This window comes from Megalobrama amblycephala, linkage group LG8, assembly GCF_018812025.1.
Source record: "Megalobrama amblycephala isolate DHTTF-2021 linkage group LG8, ASM1881202v1, whole genome shotgun sequence".
NCBI lineage: Eukaryota > Metazoa > Chordata > Actinopteri > Cypriniformes > Xenocyprididae > Megalobrama > Megalobrama amblycephala.
The window spans coordinates 30,922,224-30,949,552 of NC_063051.1; the positions used below are offsets into that span (position 1 = coordinate 30,922,224).

A 27,329-nucleotide genomic window follows, 5' to 3' on the forward strand; every position below is an offset into this window, starting at 1 on the left:
GAGGATAGGGAACGATTCAGACAGTGCAAATATGCTTTCCTTTGACGCGAATGAACCGCCGCAACGCGAGCAGCACAGTCTGCTCCGGTCCAGAGACATGAGAGCACAGAGCGGATCATATGTGCGAGTCGGCACAGACCACAAAAGGTATCGGACCCGTTTGAATTCTGCTCAGAATGCTGTATATAAGCGATATAAAGGACATTATGAGGAGAACACATCATTTTTCAAGTTCAAGTCCACCGATGTTAAAGGGTTAGTTCACCCAAAAATTAAAATAATGTCATTAATTACTCACCCTCATGCCGTTCCACACCCTTAAGACCTTCGTTAATCTTCAGAACACAAATTAAGATATTTTTGTTGAAATCCGATGTCTCAGTGAGGCCTGCATAGCCAGCAATGACATTTCCTCTACGCAGATACGCTGATTCATAACGCTCCGATGCTTCCTGAAGCAGTGTTTTGAAATTGGCCATCACTAAATAAGTCATTTTTTTTTTTTTTTTTGGCGCACCAAAAATATTCTCGTCGCTTTATAATATTAATATTAATATTGAACCACTGCGCGGCGCCATCGGATTTCATCAAAAATATCTTAATTTGTGTTCCGAAGATCAATGAAGGTCTTACGGGTGTGGAACGACATGAGGGTGAGTAATTAATGACATTATTTTCATTTTTGGGTGAACTAACCCTTTAATCTTCTAACTCCTGACTGCTTTGTCGGACAAAATGGCGGATTCGGTGTTATGATTGTTAGATCGCTTGTCAATCAAACTGCCGTCGAAGAGTCCATTAGCATTTTCATAGATCAGTGTTAAATTAGCAAGAGTGTAGAGTTACATTAAACCCTTACGAAAATTAACTATGGTTTTATCATAGTAAAACTGGCGTATTGACCACCATTTATATATAACCACAAAAACAAAACAAAACAAAAAACAGTAAAGTTATGTTTTTTGTAATAAAACCATAGATAATTCGTGGTTACAATGAAATAACTACAAGAACCATGTTTTTTTATTATTATTTGTAGTAAAACCATGGTTAATTTTCGTAAGGGAAGCTATTTTAAGGCACAAATTATTTTTTTCACAGGAAAAAAACGTTTAAATGTGTCATATTGGTGATTTTAAGGGATAAAAATATTGACTACAGGGGGACTTTAACAGTCTATATTTTTTAAACCTAACATTTCAAGCGACATTAGTGCAAAAGCTAAATTGTAACCCACTTCGCGTTCAGATTTAATTTTCATAAACGCTTTCAAACCAAAAAGCCAGAACCCACCCTCATCACGTGGCCGGATGTATTTCGGCGGAGAAACAGGAAGCGCTACAGCAGGGAGAGAGAGAGAGAGGGGAGGTGGAGTGGGGCGCTTGAATGAAACTGGCAGGCCGTGAAAACGCTGCCATCTCCCAAATCAGGACCGCACCGGCCGAGGCTGGGGTACGATATGCGCTCGGCTTTCTTTCACATCACCTGTCGCGTCACCTGCGCTGTCTGCATGCCGCAACACACACACACACACACACACACACACACACACACACACACACACACACACACACACGACCAAACACGTAGGCTGTGTTTTAAAACCTAGCTAGCTGTCTTCCAACACAGCTTTTATGGCATAATAGGTGCGTTTGTTTTGGAAAACTCCCCCCAAAATGCTGTCTAGATAGGCATCTCACTAGGTTTTGAAACACTCCCATGATCAAAGAACTGTCTGTCGCTCATATAAGTGCTTATACTGGGCTGTGTGCGTGCATGTGAAGCAGGTGCTGGTGCTTGGAAGAGGAATTGAGTAAGTGTTTGTGTTGATGCATCTTCTTATGATGGATTTGCTGGCTGTTTGCACAGAAAATGATCTTGGAAATAACTTTCTAATACTGAAATGAAATGCCTTGTTAGTTTTTAGAGGAAGCTGATGGGACAGGTCTGTAGTACTGATGTGTGCATAACAAAACCTTGACTGTCAGAGCTGTGATTTCTTGCTTTAGACTGTACTGTTATGATGATTTATGATTTAAGTGGTATTATTAAACCATTTTTGCGTTTCTGTTTACATGGATGCACCCAAAGATCTTATTATTCGAAGGAAATATTATTTATTATATTGCTTGTCTACTTTAATCTTTTTAATATTCTTTGTATTATTGTTATTGTTTGTCTAATGTTTTTATAATAAGCTTCATAATACTGCTCAAATTTATAAGTCTAAAATGAAGGTTTTGTTTTCTCTCTTGCTGAAAACAGAAACAAAAATTCTTTAGTTTAGACCTTTTTTTTAAACAAAAAAAGAGGAAATATTCTTTTATGTTATTGTTTGTCTTTTTAATGTTTATAATAGTGATGTCAAATGATTAATCACAGTTAATCACATCCAAAATATAAGTTTGTGTTTACATAATATATGTGTTTACATAATATATGTGTGTACTGTATATATTTAATATATATAAATACACACACAAAAATGTATTTATATATAAAATATTTACATGTATATATAATATAAATTTATATATATATATATATATATATATATATATATATATATATATATATATATATATATATATATATATATATATATGAATTCATGTACATAATAAATATTCACAGTACACACTCACATAAACTACAATTCAAAAGTTTGGAAACATGACTATTTTTAATGTTTTTGAAAAAAGTCTCTTCTACTCATCAAGCCTGCATTTATTTGATCAAAAATACAGAAAAAAACTGTAATATTGTGAAATATTATTACAATTTAAAATAATGGTTTTCTATTATAATATATTTTAAAATATAATTTATTTCTGTGATGCAAAGCTGAATTTTCAGCATCATTAAATCCAGTCTTCAGTGTCACATGATCCTTCAGAAATCATTCTAATATGATGATTTATTATCAATGTTGTTCTGCTTAATATTTTTTTTATAACATGATACTTTTTTTCAGGATTCTTTGATGAATAAAACATTAAAAAAGAGCAGCATTTATTTAAAATAAATCTTTTATAACAATATACACTACTGTTCAAAAGTTTGGGGTCAGTATTTTTTTCTTTCTTTCTCATTTTTTGGAAGAAATTAATTATTTTTTCAGCAAGGATGTGTTAAATTGATAAAAAGTGATTTATATTGTTAGAAAGTATTTCTATTTTGAATAAATGCTGCTCTTTTTGACTATTTATTCATCAGTGAATCCTGAAAAAAGTATCACAGTTTCCAAAAAATATTAAGCAACACAACTGTTTCCAACTTTGATAATAACTGAGTATCAAATCAGCATATTAGAATGATTTCTGAAGGATCATGTGATATTGAAGACTGGATTTAATGATGCTGAAAATTCAGCTTTGCATTACAGAAAAAAAATATATTTTAAAGTATATTAAAATAGAAAACCATTATTTTGAATTGTAATAATATTTCACAATTTTGCTGTTTTTTTCTGTATTTTTGATCAAATAAATGCAGGCTTGATGAGCATAAGAGACTTCTTTCAAAAACATTAAAAATAATAATGTTTCCAAACTTTTGAATGGTAGTGTATTACGTAAACACAAACTTTTATTTTTGATGCAATTAATCGCATTTAATCACAGCATTGGTTTATTCTTTATATTATTATAGTATAATAGAATATTCTTCATAATATTGCTCAAACTTGTTTCCAGTCTAAACTCACGTTTTCTCTCTCTCCGTAGATGTGGGTGGCACAATGAGCGTGAAAGCTTTTGAGCTGGTTCCCGCCGTGGCGCGGGAGCAGGTGATGGGCGAGAAAGTGCGGATAAACATCGAATGCGTAGAGTGCTGTGGCAAACACCTGTACCTGGGCACCAATGACTGCTTCATCCATCACTTCATACTAGAGGAGCACACGACAGCCAAAGGTAAGCTGGCTTACAATACCCAGAAGCTCCTCCACAAATACCTAGGCCTGAAAAAGCCAGTGGCAGAGCTGAAGGCCGCCTCTGCTTTGGAACGTCTAATCGTCCTCTGTGATTCAACCATCACTGTTGTGGACATGGTTACCCTGGAGCCTGTGCCCTTCGGGGGCACTAAACTCAAAGGTGTGACTGCGTTTTGCATCAACGAGAATCCGGTGACGGGGGACCCGTTCTGTGTGGAAATGGCAGTGGTTTTCGCACGCAGGCGGGCTGTCCAGATCTGTACGGTCCATGAGGACAGAGTGCAAATGTTAAAGGAAGTGACCACACCAGAGCAGCCCTGTGCCCTGAGCCTGGACGGGTACAATATCTGTCTGGCGCTGTCCACACAGTACATGATTCTGAACTACAGCACAGGAGCTTCTCAGGACCTGTTCCCTTACGACTGTGAAGAGAGGAAACCCATTGTTAAGAGGATCGGCCGGGAAGAGTTTCTCCTGGCTGCCCCAGGCGGGCTTGGTGAGTTAAATGAGCAAACGCAACACTGACCAGTGCATGTGTTCATTTTTTCCTCCCCAAGCTGAGGTTTTTCTTTGCCCTTTTGAAGCATTTTAGTCATCAGTGACATTCAGAGGATCTACACTTAATTTGGAGGATTTAAATCAGATCTGTGGCTGAATGTTTAGATGTGATTTAATGGTTCAGGAGATATTAATATAAATTATAAATGTATGTCTCTATAAATATTAGGGTTGTCAAAATGTTTTTTATTTCATATTTTGCATTTTTAGGGGATTTTATGGTACTAAATAATATTTATGCTGTAGTTATAATCCATTTATTTGCTTTTTTTATTTCCAACTTAAACTGTCATTCATTTTGAATGCTTTAGAACACAGTCTTAATGTTGGTCTCTTTTTAAAGAGTCATTATTTATGAAGTGAAAAGTTTAAAAAAGTGAACTTTTAAAAAAAAAAAAGTTACAGAATTTTACGTTTATTGTTAAGAAAAATGCACAAAAATACTATTCAATTTTTATATGAAATATATATTTTCAAAAACATGTTTTACTCTAAAACTGCAAGAAAACCAAAGCCATAAATCTAAACAAGTTGTATTCCAAATTTGAGCTTGATATGTCACAAAAATGAGCTTTCAGTAAGATTTTGTTTGGCTGCTGTACCAAAAGTTTTCACTAGATGAATTTCGTCTCCCATACCATTTAACCTTTTCGAATCATGTCCATTTTTTGTGTGTGTGTGTGTGTGTGTGTGTGTGTGTGTGCACATAGCAAGTGCCAAAACTTGGTAAAGGTTTCGTACCATTCCGATGAAGTAAAAAAATTCTAAACAAAAACTTTTTGGACAAAAATTAGCGAAGAGCAAACCTTTCAGCTCTGCTGCCATTCTAAATTGCAGCAGAATAGGGTGCAGGAAAAGAAAGTTTAACACTCTTTTGTTAGCAATAAAAAAACAAAAAAGAAACACAAATGTGATTGTGGCGACCAGGGCGGGCGAGAGCCGTGAGGGAACGGCGCGAGGCCGGTGGCGCGAGTGTTAATGAGCTTCACCTGGGAGGCGCACCGGCCTTGAGTCCCTCACGGAGGAGCTCCGGGAGCATAAAAGGAGGAGCGACTACAGTGAAGGACGAGAGAGGACCAGGCCTGGACTTTACGTTATGTTTTATTATGTTTGTGTGGCCGGCAGACGTCCGCGAGGGTCTGCCGGCATTACTTTCGTTTTGTTCTTTGTTTATTTTGGTATTAAAGTTTTGTTGAATGTTCGCCGGTTCCCGCCTCCTTCTTCCCGTATTGACGAACTTCGTTACAGTGATGTTAAAGGGTTAGTTCACCCAAAAATGAAAATGATGTCATTAATGACTCACCCTCATGTCGTTCCAAACCCGTAAGACCTCCGTTCATCTTCGCAACACAGTTTAAGATATTTTAGATTTAGTCCGAGAGCTTTCTGTCCCTCCATTGAAAATGTATGTACGGTATACTGTCCATGTCCAGAAAGGTAATAAAAACATCATCAAAGTAGTCCATGTGACATCAGTGGGTTAGTTAGAAGTTTTTGAAGCATCGAAAATACATTTTGGTCCAAAAATAACAAAAACTACGACTTTATTCAGCATTGTCTTCTCTTCCGGAATCCTTTCCATTGAATTGATTGCATTGAATCCTTTCATCTGTCACCACTGGTAATGCACTTTTACATCGCCGTGGTTGTTTTTGGCGATTAGGACATCCGCGACATTTTGAAGCATCGAAAATACATTTTGGTCCAAAAATAACAAAAACTGCGACTTTATTCAGCATCGTATTCTCTTCCGGGTCTGTTGTCAATCCGCGTTCACGACTCCGCTTCTTCTTCTTCTTTCCTGTTTTATGGTGGTTGGCATCCAGCTTATTGGTGCATTACCGCCCCCTTCTGCTCCGGAGTGTGGTTCACGACTCCGCAGTGACGCTGCTGACGTAAGACACTGATGACGTGTTATCCGGTGCGCCCGAGCTTCGTTTACAGTCTGAGGGAGACGCACGCTGTATTCAAGCTATTCTACATTGTTTGTATTTTGGTATTGCTATATTTTTTAAAATGGTGCGTAAGTGTGCATGTCGCGGATGTCCTAATCGCCAAAAACAACCACGGCGTTGAAAAGTGCATTACCAACGCCGACTGATGAAAGGATTCAATGGAATCCGATCAATGGAATCCAATTCAGTGGAATCAGTTCAATGGAATCAATTCAATGGAATCAACTCAATGGAAAGGATTCCGGAAGAGAAGACAATGCTGAATAAAGTCGTAGTTTTTGTTATTTTTGGACCAAAATGTATTTTCAATGCTTCAAAAACTTCTAACTAACCCACTGATGTCACATGGACTACTTTGATGATGTTTTTATTACCTTTCTGGACATGGACAGTATACCGTACATACATTTTCAATGGAGGGACAGAAAGCTCTCGGACTAAATCTAAAATATCTTAAACTGTGTTGCGAAGATGAACGGAGGTCTTACGGGTTGTGGAACGACATGAGGGTGAGTCATTAATGACATCATTTTCATTTTTGGGTGAACTAACCCTTTAATCTAAAGTAATTTTTGCAATGGTTTAATTGGATCTTCGAAGGTCAGCAGCAGATACATTGGTCAATAAAGTGAGATTAAATACATAAAGTATTGTATTATTTAATATATTTAATTAATGCAGATTTGTGTAACATACTGAGTTTGCATTTCACAGTTTTTATTCATTTTGAGGCATACTGAATCTGTGAGATGAGTAAATGCATGTTCACATTTAGTCTAGAACTACAATATCCATCATGTTCACACACAACACCTCTTCTCTCAAAATAGAGACAGGAGTCAGTCAATAAATGGGAAAATAAAGTAACTTGCATTACTTATTTTAAAAAAGTAACCAATATTTTGTTGTAAAACTAAAAGTAATGCATTACTTTACTGGTTAATTAAAAAAAAGTAAGTTTGATTATGCAACTCGTGTTACTTGTAATGCCCAACACTGGTTGATTGATTTCAGAATGATTGAGCTTGTTTCCTGGTTTTGGCCTACAAAAAATATCATGCACTCTATAAGACGAGATGCAAATCACTTTTTTGCAAACCAAAATGTTTTGAAGGAAATGCCACTCTATATGACCCTGAGGAGTCTGTATCATAAATTGTTTGTCTGTTATTTCTTTGTTTGTGCTTTTTATAAGTTCAGCCACACCCCACGTGAGATATGAATCTGTCTTCTCTGCTGTGACTGTAGTCATGGTGATCATCTGTGATGAGTCATGCATCTCTCTGTATCTTTATCTCTCAGGGATGTTTGCTAACGCTGAAGGCATATCTCAGCGTGCTCCGGTGAGCTGGTCAGAGAGCGTGATTGCGGCGGCTGTGTGTTTCCCGTATGTGGTCGCGTTGGATGAAGGTTTTGTGACTGTTCACAGCATGTTGGACCAGCAGCTCAAACAGACGCTGTCATTCAGAGATGGACACCTTCTGCAGGATTTTGAAGGTAAGAGTGCTGTCCCATACATTTAGCATTATTGCACCCTTAGGGCTGGTTCTCACAGAAAACCGCAAGACGTGGGGAACGAAAAAAAGGTCTAGCGGCACATTTTTTAAAAGTTGAACTTCTTTTAACTTCGTTTTTAGAAAGCTGTTTCATGCACGAGACCTTGCAATATGTTCCCGACATGAGCGCAACGGTTAAAGACGTCCATCTAGCACATTTACATTGAAAAACAATGGAAAAATAGTGCAGTGGAATGGAAAAATGTGTTTTTTTGTATTCATGGTTAAAGAAGAACATCCTTTGGAATATTAAGGTAAGTTTGCCATGCCAGTTTTAAGTTGATAATGATTCCTTCCTTCATAACATTTCAGAAAAACTTATTCATTGTAATGACATATTTAAAGGGTTAGTTTACCCCAAAATGAAATTAATTACTCACCGTCATTAATTACTCACCGTCATGTCGTTCCAAAATCGTACGACTTTCGTTCATCTTCCGAACACGAATGAAGATCTTTTGATGAAATATGAGAGATGTCTGTCAGTCTATTGACTGCCTTTGCAATGAACACTTTGACGCAAAAAGATCATAAAGTGATTGGAAATCATACTGCTAATCCATATGAATCGAGCGGTTTAGTCCAAATTTTCTAAAGAGGCTCGATCACTTTTTATAGTGCAAAGATTTAAAGGATTAGTTCACTTTCAAATTAAAATTTCCTGATAATTTACTCACCCCCATGTCATCCAAGATGTTCATATCTTTCTTTCTTCAGTCGAAAAAAAATGATAATGAAAATATGAAAAAATGAAAATAAAAAAAAATGAAAATATTCCAGGATTTTTCTCCATATAGTGGACTTCAATGGAGCCCAAATGGTTGAAGGTCAAAATTAGTTTCAGTGCAGCTTCAAAGCGTTCCACACGATCCCAGATGAGAAATAAGGGTCTTATCTAGAGAAACCATCGCTCATTTTCTAATTTTTTTTTTTTTTTTTTTTTTTTTAATTTTATACGTTTTAACCAATAAATGCTCATCTTGAACTAGCTCTCTTCTTCTTCTCCTCTATTTGAATTCCAGCAGTGTAGACACTGCTAAGTGTATTACTGCCCTCCACAGGTCAAAGTTTGAACTAAATTGTCATATACAATATGCTTGTGCAAGTATATAACAATTAGTTCAAACTTTGACCTGTGGAGGGCAGTAATACACTTCTAATAGGGAAGAAGAAGAAGAGAGCTAGTTCAAGATGAGCATTTATGGTTAAAACGTATAATTGTGATAGTTGTGATAGTGATAGTTTCTCTAGATAAGACCCTTATTCCTCGTCTGGTATCATTTAAAGCTCTTTGAAGCTGCACTGAAACTGTAAATTTGACCTTCAACCGTCTGGAGGCCATTGAAGTCCACTATAAGGAGAATAATCCTGGAATGTTTTCATCAAAAACCTTCATTTCTTTTCGACTGAAGAAAGAAATGAACATCTTGGATGACATGAGGGTGAGTAAATTATCAGGAAAATTTTATTTGAAAGTGAACTAATCCTTTAATGTAGGCTTTTACTCAACCGAACATGAATAATGCACAAGGACAAATGAATCAATCCTTCGTAACCAATGAGGTTCATTCTCGTGATTCACGCAGCACTTTTGAGCTTCTGAAAGAGGTTAGATTTTGTGCCTCATTCACGTTCGGTTGAGCTACTGCTTATGTTGGCAGACCAGTGTTTACACGTGAGTAAATGCCTAAATTAAATTCTCATAACCACATTTTCAACTACATCAAGTCAAATGATCTTCACTGAACAAGGTTTATTTGTTTTAACAGTGGATGATTCCTCAGATGGTTGCCTCTTTTAATGGTCTATTGAGTTGATAATGTTGCTCATTAGTCAGAAATAACATCTCCGACCTCCTGTACTGCATCTTTAAGTATATTCTACAAAATAATAATTCATACAAATTAGTCAAAAGTTAGCTTCAATAAAAAAAAAAACAAGCTATATTTATGATCCCTCATAATAAAAAATGTTGCAGTAGACATGTAATGTATATCTGTGCCACTTTTCTTCATTGAAATACACGTTCACCCCAATATTGATAGCAAATCAGACTGTCATTCTCAGTCTCAGTTGTCATCGGACTGAACCGGCTCATTTCCACACTGAATCAGCTCGCATCTGACTTGTTTTTGAAAGCAATGTTAAAGCTGCAAATTTGTAAGGTTAGTAAAACTTAAATCAGTCTGACTGATTTAATTGTTTATATGAGAACATTTAGTGAAAGTAGGAAACACGATAAAGAAGCGGTTGAAAAATCACTGTTTTAAGCTGTTATAAATAAAGATCTCCACTGTCTTAGTTGGTATTCCTTTATATTGCTAGAGCTGCAGTGTAGTCATTACAAGTATTGATTTCTCTGAAGTGCTGAGGTGAATTTCCCTACAAAGCAGCAAGGAAATTTTCTCCTGTCAAGTCTTGCTAAAGCTTGATAGCGCTTGAAACGGGATGGCGAAAACCAGACACATTCGCATTTAATAAAGCAAGCAGTGCAGAGAATGTAGTGAAGGCAATTTAATCAGGAACACCTGATTTAATGTGTTATGACAAGCTCGGATCAGGTCAGTCACCATATGCCCGCATCAAAAACTCATTATTGTGCAGATCAAAAGCTTGATTTATTTTTCAGCTGTTTAATCATCTACAACCTTCATCCCTCACACATTCTCATGTCTTATGAATGTGCTGTACTTTATGCTAGAGCATTTATTTCCATGAATGTGGCTTTTTTATTCGTTTTACACCACTCAATGTTCCACATTGCATTGCAACTCTATGCACTAAAAATGCTCTCAAACCCAGCAATTGGGTTGTTTTAATCCAGCGGTTGTTTGCCCAACCTGCTGAGTAGTTTTATTTATTCGAATTACTGTATTGCTTGCTTAAAATGAGAATAAAATATAAAGAGCCTCTAATCTCTTTATTTCTGGTGCCCTCTCTCAGGTAAGGTGGTGTTGGCCTCATCAAAAGCGGTGTATATGCTGGTGCCTCTCCCTCTGGAGCGTCAGATCCAAGACCTGTTGGCGAGCCATCGAGTTGAAGAGGCCCTGACCCTCACCGAGGCGGCACAGAGAAACATTCCCAAAGAAAAATATCAGGTACACTGAACTGTTCTAAAAATGGTGAGATACAAGAGTGTTTCTCTCAATTGCAGAAAGGATTTTAATTGATCATTTTCTCTTTTTGTGTTGTAGATATTGCACAAAAGAATTCTCCAACAAGCAGGATTCATCCAATTTGGCCAGCTTCAGTTTTTAGAAGCAAAAGAGCATTTTAGGTGAAGTGCATCATTTTGTCATGTAATTAATACTGTTAATTGCTGCTCAGGCCCAGATGTTTCAGAGGATGACTGAATGGAGTTAATTAACTTCTTTGCTAATTGCTTCTTATCCCTCTGCGCACCTGACCCTGATCGCCGTATGCTAATGGATGGAGAACAGAAACTTGTCTAATAACTGAATAAATGGCTGTCGTAAATATCAGCGGATGTACCATTCAGCATGTATTTTAAGCTGCTACATCTGTCATACGGCAAGAACTATTAACCCCTTTGAATCAAGGATTGCTAGTACTACTGTAATATTTCAGATGACCAGGAGGGGGTGCATCTGGAATGATTTACTATGTAAAAACTTTTATCTTTAAAACCTGGAATAGGATCGAGCAAATGGACCACCAATGTTATTTTGCTATTAATTATAGCGTTTATTAACATTTTGAACTGACTTTTATTTCTGTATTTTCAATTTTCTTTTTATTTTAAGTTTATATCTTGCAATTTTGACTTTTTCTCACAATTGGGCTTTTATATCACGCAATTGCGCATTTATATCTCACAGTTACACATTTATATCTCGCAATTCTGACTTTTTTCTCGCAATTACAAGTTTTATATCTTGCAATTCTGACTTTTTCTCGCAATTGCGAGTTTATATTACGCAATTGGGCATTTACATCTCACAATTGCGCATTTATATCTCACAATTGCGCATTTATATCTCACAATTACACATTTATATCTTGCAATTCTGACTTTTTTCTTGCAATTACAAGTTTATATCTCGCAATTCTGACTTTTTTCTCGCAATTACAAGTTTATATCTTACAATTCTGACTTTTTTTCTCACAATTACAAGTTTATATCTCGCAATTCTGACTTTTTCTCGCAATTGTGAGTTTATATCTCGCAATTGGGCATTTATATCTCACAATTGGGCATTTATATCTCACAATTGTGCGTTTATATCTCACAATTACACATTTATATCTTGCAATTCTGACTTTTTTCTCACAATTACAAGTTTATATCTCGCAATTCTGACTTTTTCTCGCAATTGCGTATTTATATCTCACAATTGCGCATTTATATCTCACAATTGCGCATTTATATCTCGCAATTGCGCATTTATATCTCGCAATTCTGACTTTTTTCTCGCAATTACAAGTTTATATCTCGCAGTTCTGACTTTCTCGCAATTGCGCGTTTATATCTCGCAATTATGCATTTATATTTCACAATTGCGCGTTTATATCTCTCTGTTTTGACTTTCTCGCAACTGCAAGTTTATCTCGCAATTCTGACTTTTTTTCTCACAATTACAAATTTATATCTAGCAATTCTGACTTTTTCTCGCAATTGCATGTTTATATCACAACTGCATGTTTATATCTCGCAATTCTGACTTTTTCTCGCAATTGCGAGTTTATATTACGCAATTGGGCATTTACATCTCACAATTGCGCATTTATATCTCACAATTGCGCATTTATATCTCACAATTACACATTTATATCTTGCAATTCTGACTTTTTTCTTGCAATTACAAGTTTATATCTCGCAATTCTGACTTTTTTCTCGCAATTACAAGTTTATATCTTACGCAATTCTGACTTTTTTCTCACAATTACAAGTTTATATCTCGCAATTCTGACTTTTTTCTCGCAATTACAAGTTTATATCTTACAATTCTGACTTTTTTCTCACAATTACAAGTTTATATCTCGCAATTCTGACTTTTTCTCGCAATTGTGAGTTTATATCTCGCAATTGGGCATTTATATCTCACAATTGCGCATTTATATCTCACAATTGCGCATTTATATCTCACAATTACACATTTATATCTTGCAATTCTGACTTTTTTCTCGCAATTACAAGTTTATATCTTGCAATTCTGACTTTTTTCTCGCAATTGCGAGTTTATATCACGCAATTGGGCATTTATATCTCACAATTGCGCATTTATATCTCACAATTGCGCATTTATATCTCACAATTACACATTTATATCTTGCAATTCTGACTTTTTTCTCGCAATTACAAGTTTATATCTCGCAGTTCTGACTTTCTCGCAATTGCGCGTTTATATCTCGCAATTATGCATTTATATTTCACAATTGCGCGTTTATATCTCTCTGTTTTGACTTTCTCGCAACTGCAAGTTTATCTCGCAATTCTGACTTTTTTTCTCACAATTACAAATTTATATCTAGCAATTCTGACTTTTTCTCGCAATTGCATGTTTATATCATAACTGCATGTTTATATCTCGCAATTCTGACTTTTTTTCTCGCAATTGCGAGTTTATATCTCACAATTACACATTTATGTCTCGCTAATTCTGACTTTTTTCTCGCAATTACAAGTTTATATCTCGCAGTTCTGACTTTTTCTCGCAATTGCACGTTTATATCACGCGATTGGCTGTTTCTATCTCGCAATTGCGCATTTATATCTCGCAATTGCACGTTTATATCTTGCAATTGCGCGTTTATCTCACAATTATGCATTTATATTTCATAATTGCGCGTTTATATCTCTCTGTTTTGACTTTCTCGCAACTGCAAGTTTATCTCGCAATTCTGACTTTTTTTCTCACAATTACAAATTTATATCTTGCAATTCTGACTTTTTCTCGCAATTGCATGTTTATATTTCATAATTGCGTGTTTATATCTCTCAATTCTGACTCCATATTGTGAGATATGAACTCGAAAGTCCAATTCTGAGGGGAAAAAAAGTCAAGATTTTCTTTTGCAATTGCAAATTTATATCATGTAATTTTTTGTAAACTCACAACTGTAAGGGGGAAAAAAGTCATAATCATCAGAGAAAAAGTCACTTACCTTTTTTATTTTTTATTCTGCCATGGAAACAAGCTTCCATACATTGTAGTACTTCAGCTTAAACTTATTTTATTTTAGGTAGTTTCAGGTAATTTCTAATTTTTGTTTGTTTCATCTAATATTTATATTTCATTTCAATTAACAAAAACAATTTTAGTAGTTTTAATTTTAATTAACTGTAAGCAACACAGGATTCCGCTGTAATGTTAATTTTATTTTAATATGGCTGAAACAGCAAAATAAAAAATTATTTTATTTATTTTTTTAATAATAATACATAAAAATAAGCTTTAATAAAATAAAAACCTTGTAGTAATAATTAATAACAACAACATTGCTTTATCTGATGCCCGTCTCAGGAAGGGACAGCTGGACGTACGGGAGCTGATCTCTCTTTACCCGCTGCTCCTGCCCGCTTCTTCCTCTTTCACACGGTGCCATCCACCACTCCATGAATTTGCTGACCTGAACCACCTGACGCAGGGGGACCAGGAGAAGGTACAGCGCTTCAAACGTTTTCTCATTAGCTACCTACACGAGGTGCGCAGCAGCGACAGCGCTAATGGTTTCCGTGAAGACGTAGATACGGCATTGCTGAAGCTGTATGCAGAGACCGGCCACGAGAGTCTTCTGGACCTGCTGGCCTCGGATAATGCCTGTCTCCTGGCAGACAGCGCCCCCTGGCTCGAGAAGCATCACAAGTGGGTACTCGCTTTTATATTTCTTTGAGTAGCCGTTGAAATAAAGATTCAGTCCAGTTTATTTTTGCAAGAATAAACTGATGCCTTCGTTGAGCTTCATGTTTTGGTTGTTGTCTCGTAAACAATCATGATGCATTAATCATCAATGCCTTCTGTCCTTTTAATCACTGCGGTTGTCATGGCAGCGCATGAATTAAATCTTTAATAAATGACAGTGTTTGAATGACTTGCTACATGTGTGTGTGATTTGACTGTTAATGGTGTTTTCTCTCTCTGTTCAGGTATTACGCTCTTGGGCTTCTATATCACTACAACGGTCAGGACTCTGCTGCTTTACAGGTGGGATCTGATTCCTGATGTGCTGTTTGATATATATATAACTATATATTCTTTTGTCTTTTTATTTCTTTTAACATCTATTATAATGTTGAAAACAGTTGTGCTGCTAAATATTTTTGCGGAAAACCATATGCATTTTTCCACTGTTCGGTCAGAACGGTTCTAAGAACGGTTGCGGTTATATTTTCACTTGAGCTTGGTTTCGGCACGATTACAAAGCGTTCTCGGCCCAGAATTGTTGGCTAACTGTGCTGACAAAATGCGTGTACTGACGTCACCACTCAGGATTGGTCACTTGTTTCTTGTCTGTTGCCTGACTACCAGTTTCTCTGTAGCTGTCCATGCGTGCTGTTTGAGTGAAGTAAACACAAGTTAATAATAGAAATATCTGATCTTCCTCCATAACGCAGGCGCTATTTACATCTCATACCTTCTGTAAACTCTTGCATTACCAAGGCAACGACTGACGCATTTGTATTACGTTCCAAAGAGCTCCGTTATCAGCCCCACAGTGGAAAATGAAATCATATCCATACCATATCATATCTATAAATACAATTTAATAGCGGCAAATAAAATTAAGCACAGCTTTGCAGAGTTTAAAGGGATAGTTGATCCAAAAATGAAAATTCTGTCATCATTTACTCTCAAGTTGTTCCAAACCTGTATAACATTTCTTTGTTCTGCTGAACACAAAGGAAGATATTTGGAAGAATGTCATTAACCAAGCAGATCTTGCCCCCCATTGACTACCATAGTATTTTTTTTTTTCCTACCATGGTAGTCAATGGGGGTGCAAGATCTGCTTGGTTTTTGGGTGAACTAACCCTTTAATGATCACTTTCATGCTATATTTACTTAAATTCACACACGATGACGATGTAGAGAATGCACTATCCATTTGATAAGGCTTTATTTTAACTGACATTTAACTGTGTGGATAAATGCTTCCGTTAATCAGCAAATCTGATGCAGAAGTTGGCTTAGACTGATAATCTAATGGCCACGTATTGGCCTAGTTAATCTGTCCTGGATGATGTATTCGGTCTATCTGAGTTAGACTGGTGTGATAAAATTGTTTGCCAATCTTGTCTGTCTAAATATACAGTATATGCAGTGTTTCAGTTTGTGTCATGGCCAGTTAAAAAGTAGTAGTAATAACTCAGTAGTAAACAGTTCTGGAGGAATATGGAAATTATGTGATGTGTATTTAACCTGGAACATTCATGTTAAAGGGTTAGTTCACCCAAAATGAAAATTCTGTCATTTATTACTCACCCTCATGTCGTTTCACACCCGTAAAACCTTCGTTCATCTTCAGAACACAAATTAAGATATTTTTGATAAAATCTGATGGCTCAGTGAGGCCTGCATTGACAGCAAGATAATTAACACATTTTCAAGGTCCAGAAAGCTACTAAAGACATATTTAAAACAGTTCATGTGGTTCAACCTTAATGTTATGAAGGAACGAGAATACTTTTTGTGTGGCAAAAAAACTAAATAACAACTTTATGACAATATCTAGTGATGGACGATTTCAAAACACTGCTTCATGAAGCTTTACAAATCTTTTGTTTCGAATCAGTGGTTCAGAGCATGTATCAAACTGCTAAAGTCACGTGATTTCGGTAAACGAGGCTTTGTTACGTAATAATTGTTTCAATGGTTCACCACTGGGGGGCGTGACTTTGGCAGTTTGATACACGCTCCGAACCACTGATTCGAAACAAAAGATTTGTAAAGCTTCATGAAGCACTGTTTTAAAATCACTAGATATTGTCAAAGTTGATGTTTTGGATTTTTTGATGCACACAAAGTATTCTTGTCGCTTCGTAACATTAAGGTTGAACCACTGTAGTCACATGAACTGATTTAAATATGTCTTTAGTAGCTTTCTTGCTGGAAATGGAGGCCTCACTGAGCCATCGGATTTTATCAAAAATATCTTAATTTGTGTTCTGAAGATGGAACGAAGGTCTTACGGGTGTGGAACGACATGAGGGTGAGTAATTAATGACAGAATTTTCATTTTTGGGTGAACTAACACTTTAAGCAAGATGCAGTTCTATTTAAGAACCTTGCAATTGACCATATGCTCGGTTACTTCCTGGTTTTCGTTAAGCCAGTTTGGCCATGTGAACTGTTTAGCTGTCATTCTGTACTCGCTGTACATCGACACAAAACCATCAATGATTGACTTTTTAATGCTGAATTTATATTTTAATGCAGTTATCACACTTTACTAATTTGCCAGTAAACCAGTTTTATTGATTGCAATAAAGATTTGAAGCTACTGCAAACGTTTTAATAAGAAACAGTGTCTGTAATTGGACACGCAACATTTTTCCAGCACTTTTAATGTGCTGACCGAAAACATTATCTGTTCATTCTTCTGAGATTGTCCCCTTTTGTAAAACCGAATGTTTTAAGATGTAGGAAATCCAACATTTGACAGAAAACACTTTTATTTAAAAATAAAAAGACATTAATTATCATTATAACCAGCAGATGGCGGCAGAGGACCATTTATTGGGCTCATATTAGCTGTAATATTTTTTCACTCAGTTTTGCTTTTGAATAAATATTAAAGATTATAAAATCACTAGGTTTAAAAATACATTTTGTCAAGGTGAAGTATGAAGTACTCACAAAATCTCATGAAAAACAATAACTTTTCTTGTGAATGACACAGAAAGCGATCATCGCTCTCTCTTTATAATCACTGAAGCTGTCAGTCAGAGCAGCGCAAGATCAATGATTTCAGCACACTTGTGAAAACTCACATTTTATTCAGTGAATCTAACTAAAGTGCACAAAATCTTTAATTTACAGTTTGTTGATGCTTTTTTTTCATACAAAAGTGTGATAACTGATGGTTGAATTGAATTTTGCTGAGGAGGAACACTGAGGGACGTGTCTCTTTTTGTTGTCTTGCGTTTGAATAACTAAATTAACACTAGACCTGACTATTTAAGTGACTATATTCTGATTATAAACTAAGTATACACTATTGATGCTGTTAAAGCTATTTTAGGACATTGAAGATACCGACACACCAAGATGACATTTCACCAGAAGTTTTCCAGCTGGCTTATCCTTAAGAACGTTCTGTGCATATAGTCCATTGGATATACTCTCAGGCAATGGATGATTAAGAGCATTTTTTGGGTCCTGTCCTGTTGTAGATGTGGGTTAAGATTGTCAACGGAGATCTCCAAGACTCAACACGACCGGATCTGTTTGAATATGTCGTGGATTTTCTTAGTTTCTGCACCAAACTTGACCTCGTGTGGCGGCATGCGGACTGGGCGCTACAGAAAGATCAAAAGGTGTGTACTTCATCCTCATTGTAATGAAGTATTTTAGATCTATTGTTTACCTACAGAATATTCTAAAGGTGGCCATCTCTATCTTTTGAATCGCCTACAGATTGGTGTCCAGATCTTCACCAAAAGGCCTACCTCAGAGGAGAAGATAGGGCAGTTAAACCCAGATGACGTGATTACGTATTTGCAGAAGCACAGTCAAGCCCTTCTGCTCTACCTGGAACACCTGGTGCTTGAGAAGAGATTGCAGGTAAGAGCACCACTGCCAGATCATTATTGATTCTTAAGTCCAGGGCTGTACCTACGCTAAAGGTTTCCCATTTCTTTGTGTGTTGTGTCTCCGTCAGAAAGAGAAGTATCACACACATCTGGCCGTGCTGTATGCAGACAAAGTCCTGGGCCTGATATCACGATCATCAGCCAATGAGGAACAACTGTCTGCTGCCCGCCAGAAACTACAACGGTTGCTGAAAGAGTCCAATCTCTACAGAGTCCAGCTATTACTAGGTAGGTACCCGGATACCTGCGTGCCTGTGCCTCTTCTCCAATAGACTTATGAAGACTTTTAATTCTTTGATTGCAGTATAATTAATTGTCCCCCTTGGCAAAAAGGGCAGCTTTTACAAGTGTGAACATGCTTATAGAGTTACTGTGTTTACTGGCAGTGGGCCTGTCACGATAACTACTTTTTGTTGCGCGATATATTGCTCCAGAAATAACTGCGATAAATGATATTATTGTCATTTTAAGACCATTTTTATGCCACTGAATATATAATCATAATATAACAGCATAATCATGCAAGTAGGCCTACACACTTTCAAATGACAACAACCATTTAATTCTTTAAATCATCAAAAAATTTAATATCCTAAATAAAAAAAACTTGAATAAATGGTAAATATGTGCAAAGTGCAAAGTAAAAAAAAAAAAAAAAAAACTGCAAATGCACAAAAGGTACTATATTTGCACCGGAACAAATGTTAGTGACATTCATTATCATGTAAACATAATGGGCGATAGATTGCATCACCAAAAATTATTGAGGTCATGTACATATATTGCATGATAAGTTGATGTATTGGTTATTTGTGACAGGCCTAACTGGGCAAAAACGACAACGACATTTCAACATTGTCAACGACATTTTTTCACAGATGAAAAAACTAAGTCAAATCCAGCTTTGAGTGACAAAAACTATGACGAAGATCTATTGACAATTTAGAATATAAACGAGATGAAAATGTTAGGGAGGGACAATTTGGGAAGAGATCCAGTCAGAATGATGTCCTATGCTGTAGATCATACACTTACACATAAAATGTTCAAAAAAGTAAACGTTTGGGAGAAAGAGAAGAGCAGACATATAAATCGTCAGTGTTTGAGTACTAAATCGAGTTCTCTTTTGCATCTTTTCGGTAAACGGATAAATACACACAACATTATGTCAGAATGTCTGTTTTGGGAAGTATTCACGTAAACGGTTGGTTATGTTGTAAGAAATGTTAATAGTTGTGAGAATATCGGATGTGCATCAGTGCATTTGATCCCAGCATTCAGTCTTAAAGGTGCCATCGAACGTTTTTTTACAAGATTTAATATAAGTCTAAGGTGTCCCTGAATGTGTCTGTGAAGGTTTCAGCTCAAAATACCCCATAGATTTTTTTTAATTAATTTTTTTAACTGCCTATTTTGGGGCATCATTAACTATGCACCGATTCAGGGTTGCGGCCCCTTTAAATCTCGTGCTCCCCGCCCACGGAGCTCGCGCTTGCCTTAAACAGTGCATAAACAAAGTTTACACTGCTAATATAACCCTCAAAATGGATCTTTACAAAGTGTTCGTCATGCATACTGCATGCATGCGTCAGATTATGTGAGTATAGTATTTATTTGGAATGTTTACATTTGATTCTGAATGAATTTGAGGTTGTGATCCGTGGCTAACGGCTAATGCTACACTGTTGCAGAGATTTATAAAGAATGAAGTTGTGTTTATGAATTATACAGACTGCAAGTGTTTAAAAATGAAAATAGCGACGGCTCTTGTCTCCGTGAATACAGTAATAAACGATGGTAACTTTAACCACATTTAACAGTACATTAGCAACATGCTAACGAAACATTTAGAAAGACAATTTACAAATATCACTAAAATATCATGTAATCATGGATCATGTCAGTTATTATCGCTCCATCTGCCATTTTTCGCTATTGTTCTTGCTTGCTTACCTAGTCTGATGATTCAGCTGTGCACAGATGCAGACGTTAATACTGGCTGCCCTTGTCATAATGCCTTGGAAACATGGGCTGGCATATGCAAATATTGGGGGTCGTACATATTAATGATCCTTGACTGTTACGTAACAGTCGGTGTTATGTTGAGATTTCGCCTGTTTCTTCTGAGGTCTTTTAAACAAATGAGATTTATATGAGAAGGAGGAAACAATGGTGTTTGAGACTCACTGTATGTCATTTCCATGTACTGAACTCTTGTTATTCAACTATGCCAAGATAAATTCAATTTTTAATTCTAGGGCACCTTTAAAGTGACAGTAGCCTAATAAACCTGCTGCTGTCTGTGCCCTTAATATTAATCAAACAACAAAAGACAGAGTAAATCACTCACCGCTTTTTAATAGCTTTAATAAGGATTAATTATAGTTAATTTATACAAATAAATATGTCTGTTTAAAAGAATAATGTAGGCTATGCAAGTTGTTATAAATAATGCATTTATCATTCCATTGAAATGAAAGACCATGTGTTCTTTAGGAGAAGTGGTTATATTTATTTTTAAGATAATATATTTTTTTATATGTCACAGAAGTTAAATGTGTGTCTGTATTGCATGTTCAAATTTTTATTTCATTCATATTAGCAGGTTAATAGATGTTTTCTCCAGGAGTATATAATGAGTTTGGAACATTTTAGAGAAATTCTTAATTAATGCATTACAATTTAAACAAAACCATTAAAGATTTTAGATCTGCTGTAGATTTAGTCGACTAAAATTGTATGATATTTAGTCGACTAAAACTAAAACAATTCAGATTACTAAAATATGACTAAAACGAAATGGCATTTTAGTCAAAAGACTGACTAAAACTAAATCAAAATTTGCTGTAAAAAAAATCAAATTAAATCAAAATGAACACCGATTGTTAGTTTTTGCCCACCTTATTTCAGTGTGATTTTTGTTTTTCTATTCTGATTTTATGTATTTTAAATGGTATTTATACATAAACCCCCGGTTTCACAGAGAACGCTTAAGCTAGTCTCAGACTAAAATGCATGTTTGAGCTGTTTTAACTGAAAGCAACTTGTACTGATATATCTTTAAAATGTGTCAGAGCCATTGTTTTGTCTCAAAATGTGCACCAGTGATGTTTTTTTTTAGTGTACTTTTATAAAAGCTACTGAAAATATCCTAATCGAACTAAGGCCTAATCCTGGTTTAGGCTAAGCTCTGTCTTTGAAACCGGTGGTATAATAGCATTATTTATCATATCACAGTTCAAATTGAAATTGCGGTATATATATATATATATATATGCATAGTGTTGAGAGCTAAAATATGGTTACCTCTGCTTGTGTGCTTGCAGGTAAAGTTCAGGACTCTGAGCTGCTGCTACATGAGCGAGCTACACTACATGGGAAGTTAGAGGAACATGACAAGGCCTTGCACATTCTAGTGCACCAGCTCAAAGACTCTCCTGCGGCTGAGGAATACTGCTCCTGGGCCTCTGCATCTCAGGACCGGTCCTTCCGTCAGAACCTTTTCCACCAACTCTTGAGCGTTTACTTGGACCCGGATTTACCAGGAGGGGCACAAGACAATAGCTGCAGTCGACCTGCTTAACCGACATGCTGAAGATTTTGATGCGGTGCGTGTGTTAAAGCTCCTCCCAGAGGAGTGGTCTCTACCGTTACTCCGTCCTTTCCTGTGTGGGGCGCTGAGGGCTAGTGTTCATGCACGTTGCACTTCCCAGGTTGCAGTGGGGCTGGCCCGGGCACAAAACCTTCAGCTTCAAGCATGACAGGGTGAGTTCACGTCCCGGCTTGGGGAACCTTTCCTGATCCTGTCCCCTCCTAAATCATATATATTGTTGATTCTGCTCTAATTTGATCTAATATTTAATGTTTTTAAAAATGTAGATTTATGTTGCAAATTATAATCGATAAAATTATTAACTATATTTTGAGACAAAGGTCTTGTTAATGATTTTCAGTTTTGTTCAAGGTAATTAAAGCAATAACAGAAGAATATGTGAAGTATGGTAAAATGCACACCTGCTGTTGGGGTTAAAGGCACAATAATTAACATGATATTAAACAGCTGGCTGACTTTTCCATTTGTTGACATCACATGGTTAGAATCAGATGGGTGTCCACCTTGGAGAAAATCATCCTATTTAAATTATATGAATCATATCATATTAATTGTTACTACTGTAAAACTATATTTAAATTATTATGAAATCTCCTTCAATGCTTTCAGAATTTTGTTTCTGTATTTTTAAAATGAACATATTTTAATGACAGACAGTAAATTTATTGAACAAAATAAATAATTTGATCAAAATAAACAGAAAACAGTACAAACTTTGCTAAAGTGATCATTTAGAAGAAGTTTTAATTTAGTATTAAAAACATATTACTTTAGCTTAAGCATTTCTATTAATACTTTGTGCCTTTTACACCACGTGTAATGCCACCAAATACATTTATAAGATTTTTAAAGAAAACAAACCACTTTTATGATTTATTTTCACACAAAATCTGTTGCTCCATCAATGTTCAATAAAAAAAACATATATATTTTTCTGCAATCATTCACTATGGGAGTAGTGAAAAGCACATTTTTCTTAAGGTGTGCCCCTGTACCTATAGTTTCTGATAATTTCTGAATCAAATTTCATTTTGATATTTTTGCAGGGCATAAAGTAAAAAATGCCAGGGTGATACAACTGTCTAGATATCAGAGAGAAAGAGAAAAAAAAAACATTAAAAGAATAAAATTCTTGAAAAGAGAACCTAAATAGTAGTATACTAGTTTGACAATCTTGTTTTATTATTTCTTAGGGGGGAAAATTTTTATTTAACTGCTTGTTAATATTTGGGGAAAAAACGGTAAAGTCAAATCATGCAGATCCAAAGACTGGGTCAAGGTCAATAAGTTGCTTAAAATATCAGATAATAAAAATAATAAAGATAATAAAATAATCAGATAATAAAATATGAGTTCAGGTTGCAATAAATGTCATGTGGCATGACCCCCGCAATTAATTAATGTTATAATTCATGATATTTGTATAAAATGAGTAAATATTTAAATATTTTTTTAAAAATGATTGCTCTATGGAAGCTTGTTTCCGCCACTGAATAAAAAATAAAAAAAATAATTGCAACTTATCTCAGAATTGACTTTTTTTTTTCTTGCATTTGCGAGTTTACATATCCCAGTTCTGACTTTATAACACTCAATTGCGAGAAAAAAAGTAAAGCCTTTTTTATTTTTTATTCAGTGGTGGAAACATGCTTCCATAGTGTACTCTATACATAACCGTTTGGGTACTCTAGTCTTCAGTGTCACATGATCCTTCAGAAATCACTCTAATATGCTGATTTGGTGCTTGAGAAACAGCTGCTTAATAACGGATAGATTTTTTTCAGGACTTTTTGATGAATAGAAAGTTGAAAAGAACTGCATTTATTTGAAATAGAAATCAATGTATTTACTGTCACCTTTGGTAAATGTAATGTTGACCACAAACTTTTGAACATTTTTGTTTTATTTTAGTGTATGCATTTTTGTTTTTCAAAATCAAACCACCAACATGAATGATAACTTTATATATATCAATGATAAAGTCAAGTTACTTTAATGTATTTGCACCAAAAAATGATCAGGATTTATGTTGATATCGTCCAAAACCACACTTTGCCAGGGGTGTTTCCAAACTTTTGGAGGGCAGTGTATACTTGAACTCTTACAGTGTATGTCATTGACCCACTAACCACCGCGTTCTGTGTCTTACAGCTGAAGTATCGAGGCGGTCCAGTGTTAGTGTCTGAAAAGAAGGGATGCCAGCTGTGCCACAATACCTTCAGTGAGCCAGACTGCGCCTGCTTGCCCGGTGGAACGCCGGTCCACATTCACTGTGTCGCCAAGAAAGCCCGGGACTTCCCAATAGAGCGCCAGCATGAAAACGCCCACCACAGCAACCACACATGAAGCTGATCAGTGCTGTGGGGCAGGAGACACATGCTGTACCGCACGCGTGAGAAGGCTGAGCGCATCGGAGCCCATGCGAGAGCACTTGATGCGAACGGGACCTGAGGGAGTCGGGCATCAAATACGTGTTTTGGCAATTGAGATGCTATTTATTCCATACACACAACACTGACAATGAATATGAACATTTTAATGAACGTCAAACTAAAATCCAAAAAAACCTGACATTGTCTGCTGGTTGATCTTTTTAGCATTGCCTTATGATGACTGGTCCAGTGGATTGTCTTCGCTTTTAAATGGGTGGTATCCATGGTAACTATTATTTGCAAACCATTTGAGGTCAAAATATCAGTGTCTCGACCATCTGTTCCCTGTGAGTGGAATTATCAAAAATTGGTTCATGCAATTTCAACCGGTCGATAGTTTTCATTAAACACCAAAGTTACTTGCTCTGTTCTCAGAGAGTGACGGGTTATGGCCTTAAGTGATTGCGTCGTGATTCTTTTAATATAAGGGAGAAATGCTTAAAAAGAAAAATGATTTTGAATATGGTTTGTGGTCATCATAGCTCGTTTAAACTCGTTATTTTCTGAGATAAAAGGGAAGATTTTCCAGAATTCCCTTGTTCATCTTCTGGCTACAAGTCCGATCTGGAGTGTAAAATTCTGCAATGAAAGTCTATGATTAATTGGCACAACCCAAGAGAAATATTCTTGTTTCTCTCTCCCTCTTTCCCAAGCTTGATTTGGCTTTTCCTTCAAAGTCAAGTTTAAGATGCAAAGTGATATTTAGTCAAACGGTAACCATATGAAACAAACCGATGGACTCAGGCTGTGTTTGTGTACATGTTATAATGAAATGCTAAAGTTGCTTATTACATCCAAAATGTTTTTTCTCATATGCATGTGGTGATGTGGATACGAGTCATCATGTCTTACTGCTAAGCTGTGATTTTAAAGATCAAAACATATTTTAACATGATCAATTACGTTGTGTGGTTTTTAGGGAAGCACGGTAGCAGAGGGTTTCGCTTGAGAATAATCTCTAACCTTATATTTGAAATATTTTCTCTGTGAAAGTGGGATTTTAAAGGGGGAATAAGTGAAGGGGGGGGAAAAAAAGCACATAATAAACACTGCCTACTTAATAAATACTAAAAATGACCTCTGCTATAGCCAGGGAATGGTATGGATTACTAGTTGCCTTGAGATGCTTTTACAGAAACGGTTTAACAAGTGAAACTATTACATTTATTATAGTGGTCATTGGCTGCAGGGATAATGCGAAGTTGTATCCAAACAAAATTGTCCCATAGTTACACATTATTTAAATACTGTTGCACACAATATCTTAGGTTGTGGATCCAGTCTTGAAATGCCGGTGTAGGGAAGTTTATGTGCGCCGTTTGGTCTTTGCTTTGATTTGCTGATGCGTTTCTCCCAGAAAAAGTTCCATTCGTCATCCGTGCAACCAGATCGTTCCTCCTCCTCCTCGTCTGTCTGAAGTGAGACTATGAACTTTTTCAGCTTGAGCATCTAAATGGAAACCCTCTACATTGCTACGTCTCTTTATATCCACTTAAAGTATTTTATACATATAAATATACATGGATACTGGTGTGTACATACTGTATTAATTACTGTTTGTTGCTTTGTAAATCAATGGCAGTGTAGGTGGAATGTACAGAATGTAAAGACGTCCATTTTAATAAATGATTATGCCTACATGAATAGAGAACTGTTTATGATGATGTACTTCATAGAGTCTAATAGAAAGGCAGAAGAGCCAAATGATTGGCCCCGTTCCATTTGTTTATCAGTCCAACATGTTTGCGGAAGCATCATGTGACTGACTGATACTCTGAACAGATGCTGCAGCCTGAAGAATGGAGGAAAAAATCTATTTTTATATATGATTCATTTTATATACGCTTAAATTTATTATATCACCTGTCATAAAGCGAAAACACAAATATTTTAGAAATCTGTTTAAAACTATTTTATTTTTTTTATTTTCATTTATTAGGCAAATAAACAACTAAATAGTCTTAATTCACAGTCTCGCATAACAAAAAAAGAAAAATATATAATTTTTATTTTGTATGGCCTCAATAACAGCTTGCATTCTTGCTGGCAGTGTTATTGTTGACTTCCAAGTAGTTTCTAGTTATTCCCAGAGACTTGCTTTGAAACTTTTGTGCGGTCTATCTTTGAATCCATTAAATCCTAACAAAAATTATACTTTTGCTTTAGAAACTAAAGAGCCTACACATACTGGTGTGGATTAACCTTTTCAGAAACATAAATGTTGGTAATCACTAATACTGTTGCACAAACCTTACATTGGGTGGTGGTCTAATAAAGTAAGCACTCCATATGAATCATTTTTATATAGAAATTTTTTACCTTAAAGTATTGAGACACACCCTTTAATTTGTGAATTCAGGTGTTTCAATTAGACTCATTGCCACAAGTGTATAAAATCAAGCACCTAGCCAAAAAAATCAAAAACCTAAAAACAGCAAAATGTATCAAAGTGAATTAATTTCAAAAGAAGATTTTTTTTCTGCCCTCTTGTGGTGATTAGAAGCATTGCA

General features: G+C 35.9%; 1 protein-coding gene across 1 annotated transcript; it reads left to right on the top strand.

Moving 5' to 3' along the window:
• The first annotated feature begins 1,295 nt into the window (after positions 1 to 1,295).
• tgfbrap1 (transforming growth factor, beta receptor associated protein 1) lies at positions 1,296 to 26,463 on the top strand. Its single transcript, XM_048200528.1, is given in 13 exon segments — positions 1,296 to 1,452; positions 3,726 to 4,427; positions 7,747 to 7,941; positions 10,944 to 11,098; positions 11,195 to 11,277; positions 14,486 to 14,827; positions 15,109 to 15,166; positions 18,355 to 18,498; positions 18,599 to 18,745; positions 18,843 to 19,002; positions 22,101 to 22,312; positions 22,314 to 22,539; positions 24,539 to 26,463. Coding segments are annotated over 11 exon segments (2,406 nt in total). The 5' UTR covers positions 1,296 to 1,452; positions 3,726 to 3,739; the 3' UTR covers positions 22,536 to 22,539; positions 24,539 to 26,463.
• The last annotated feature ends 866 nt before the right edge of the window (positions 26,464 to 27,329 follow it).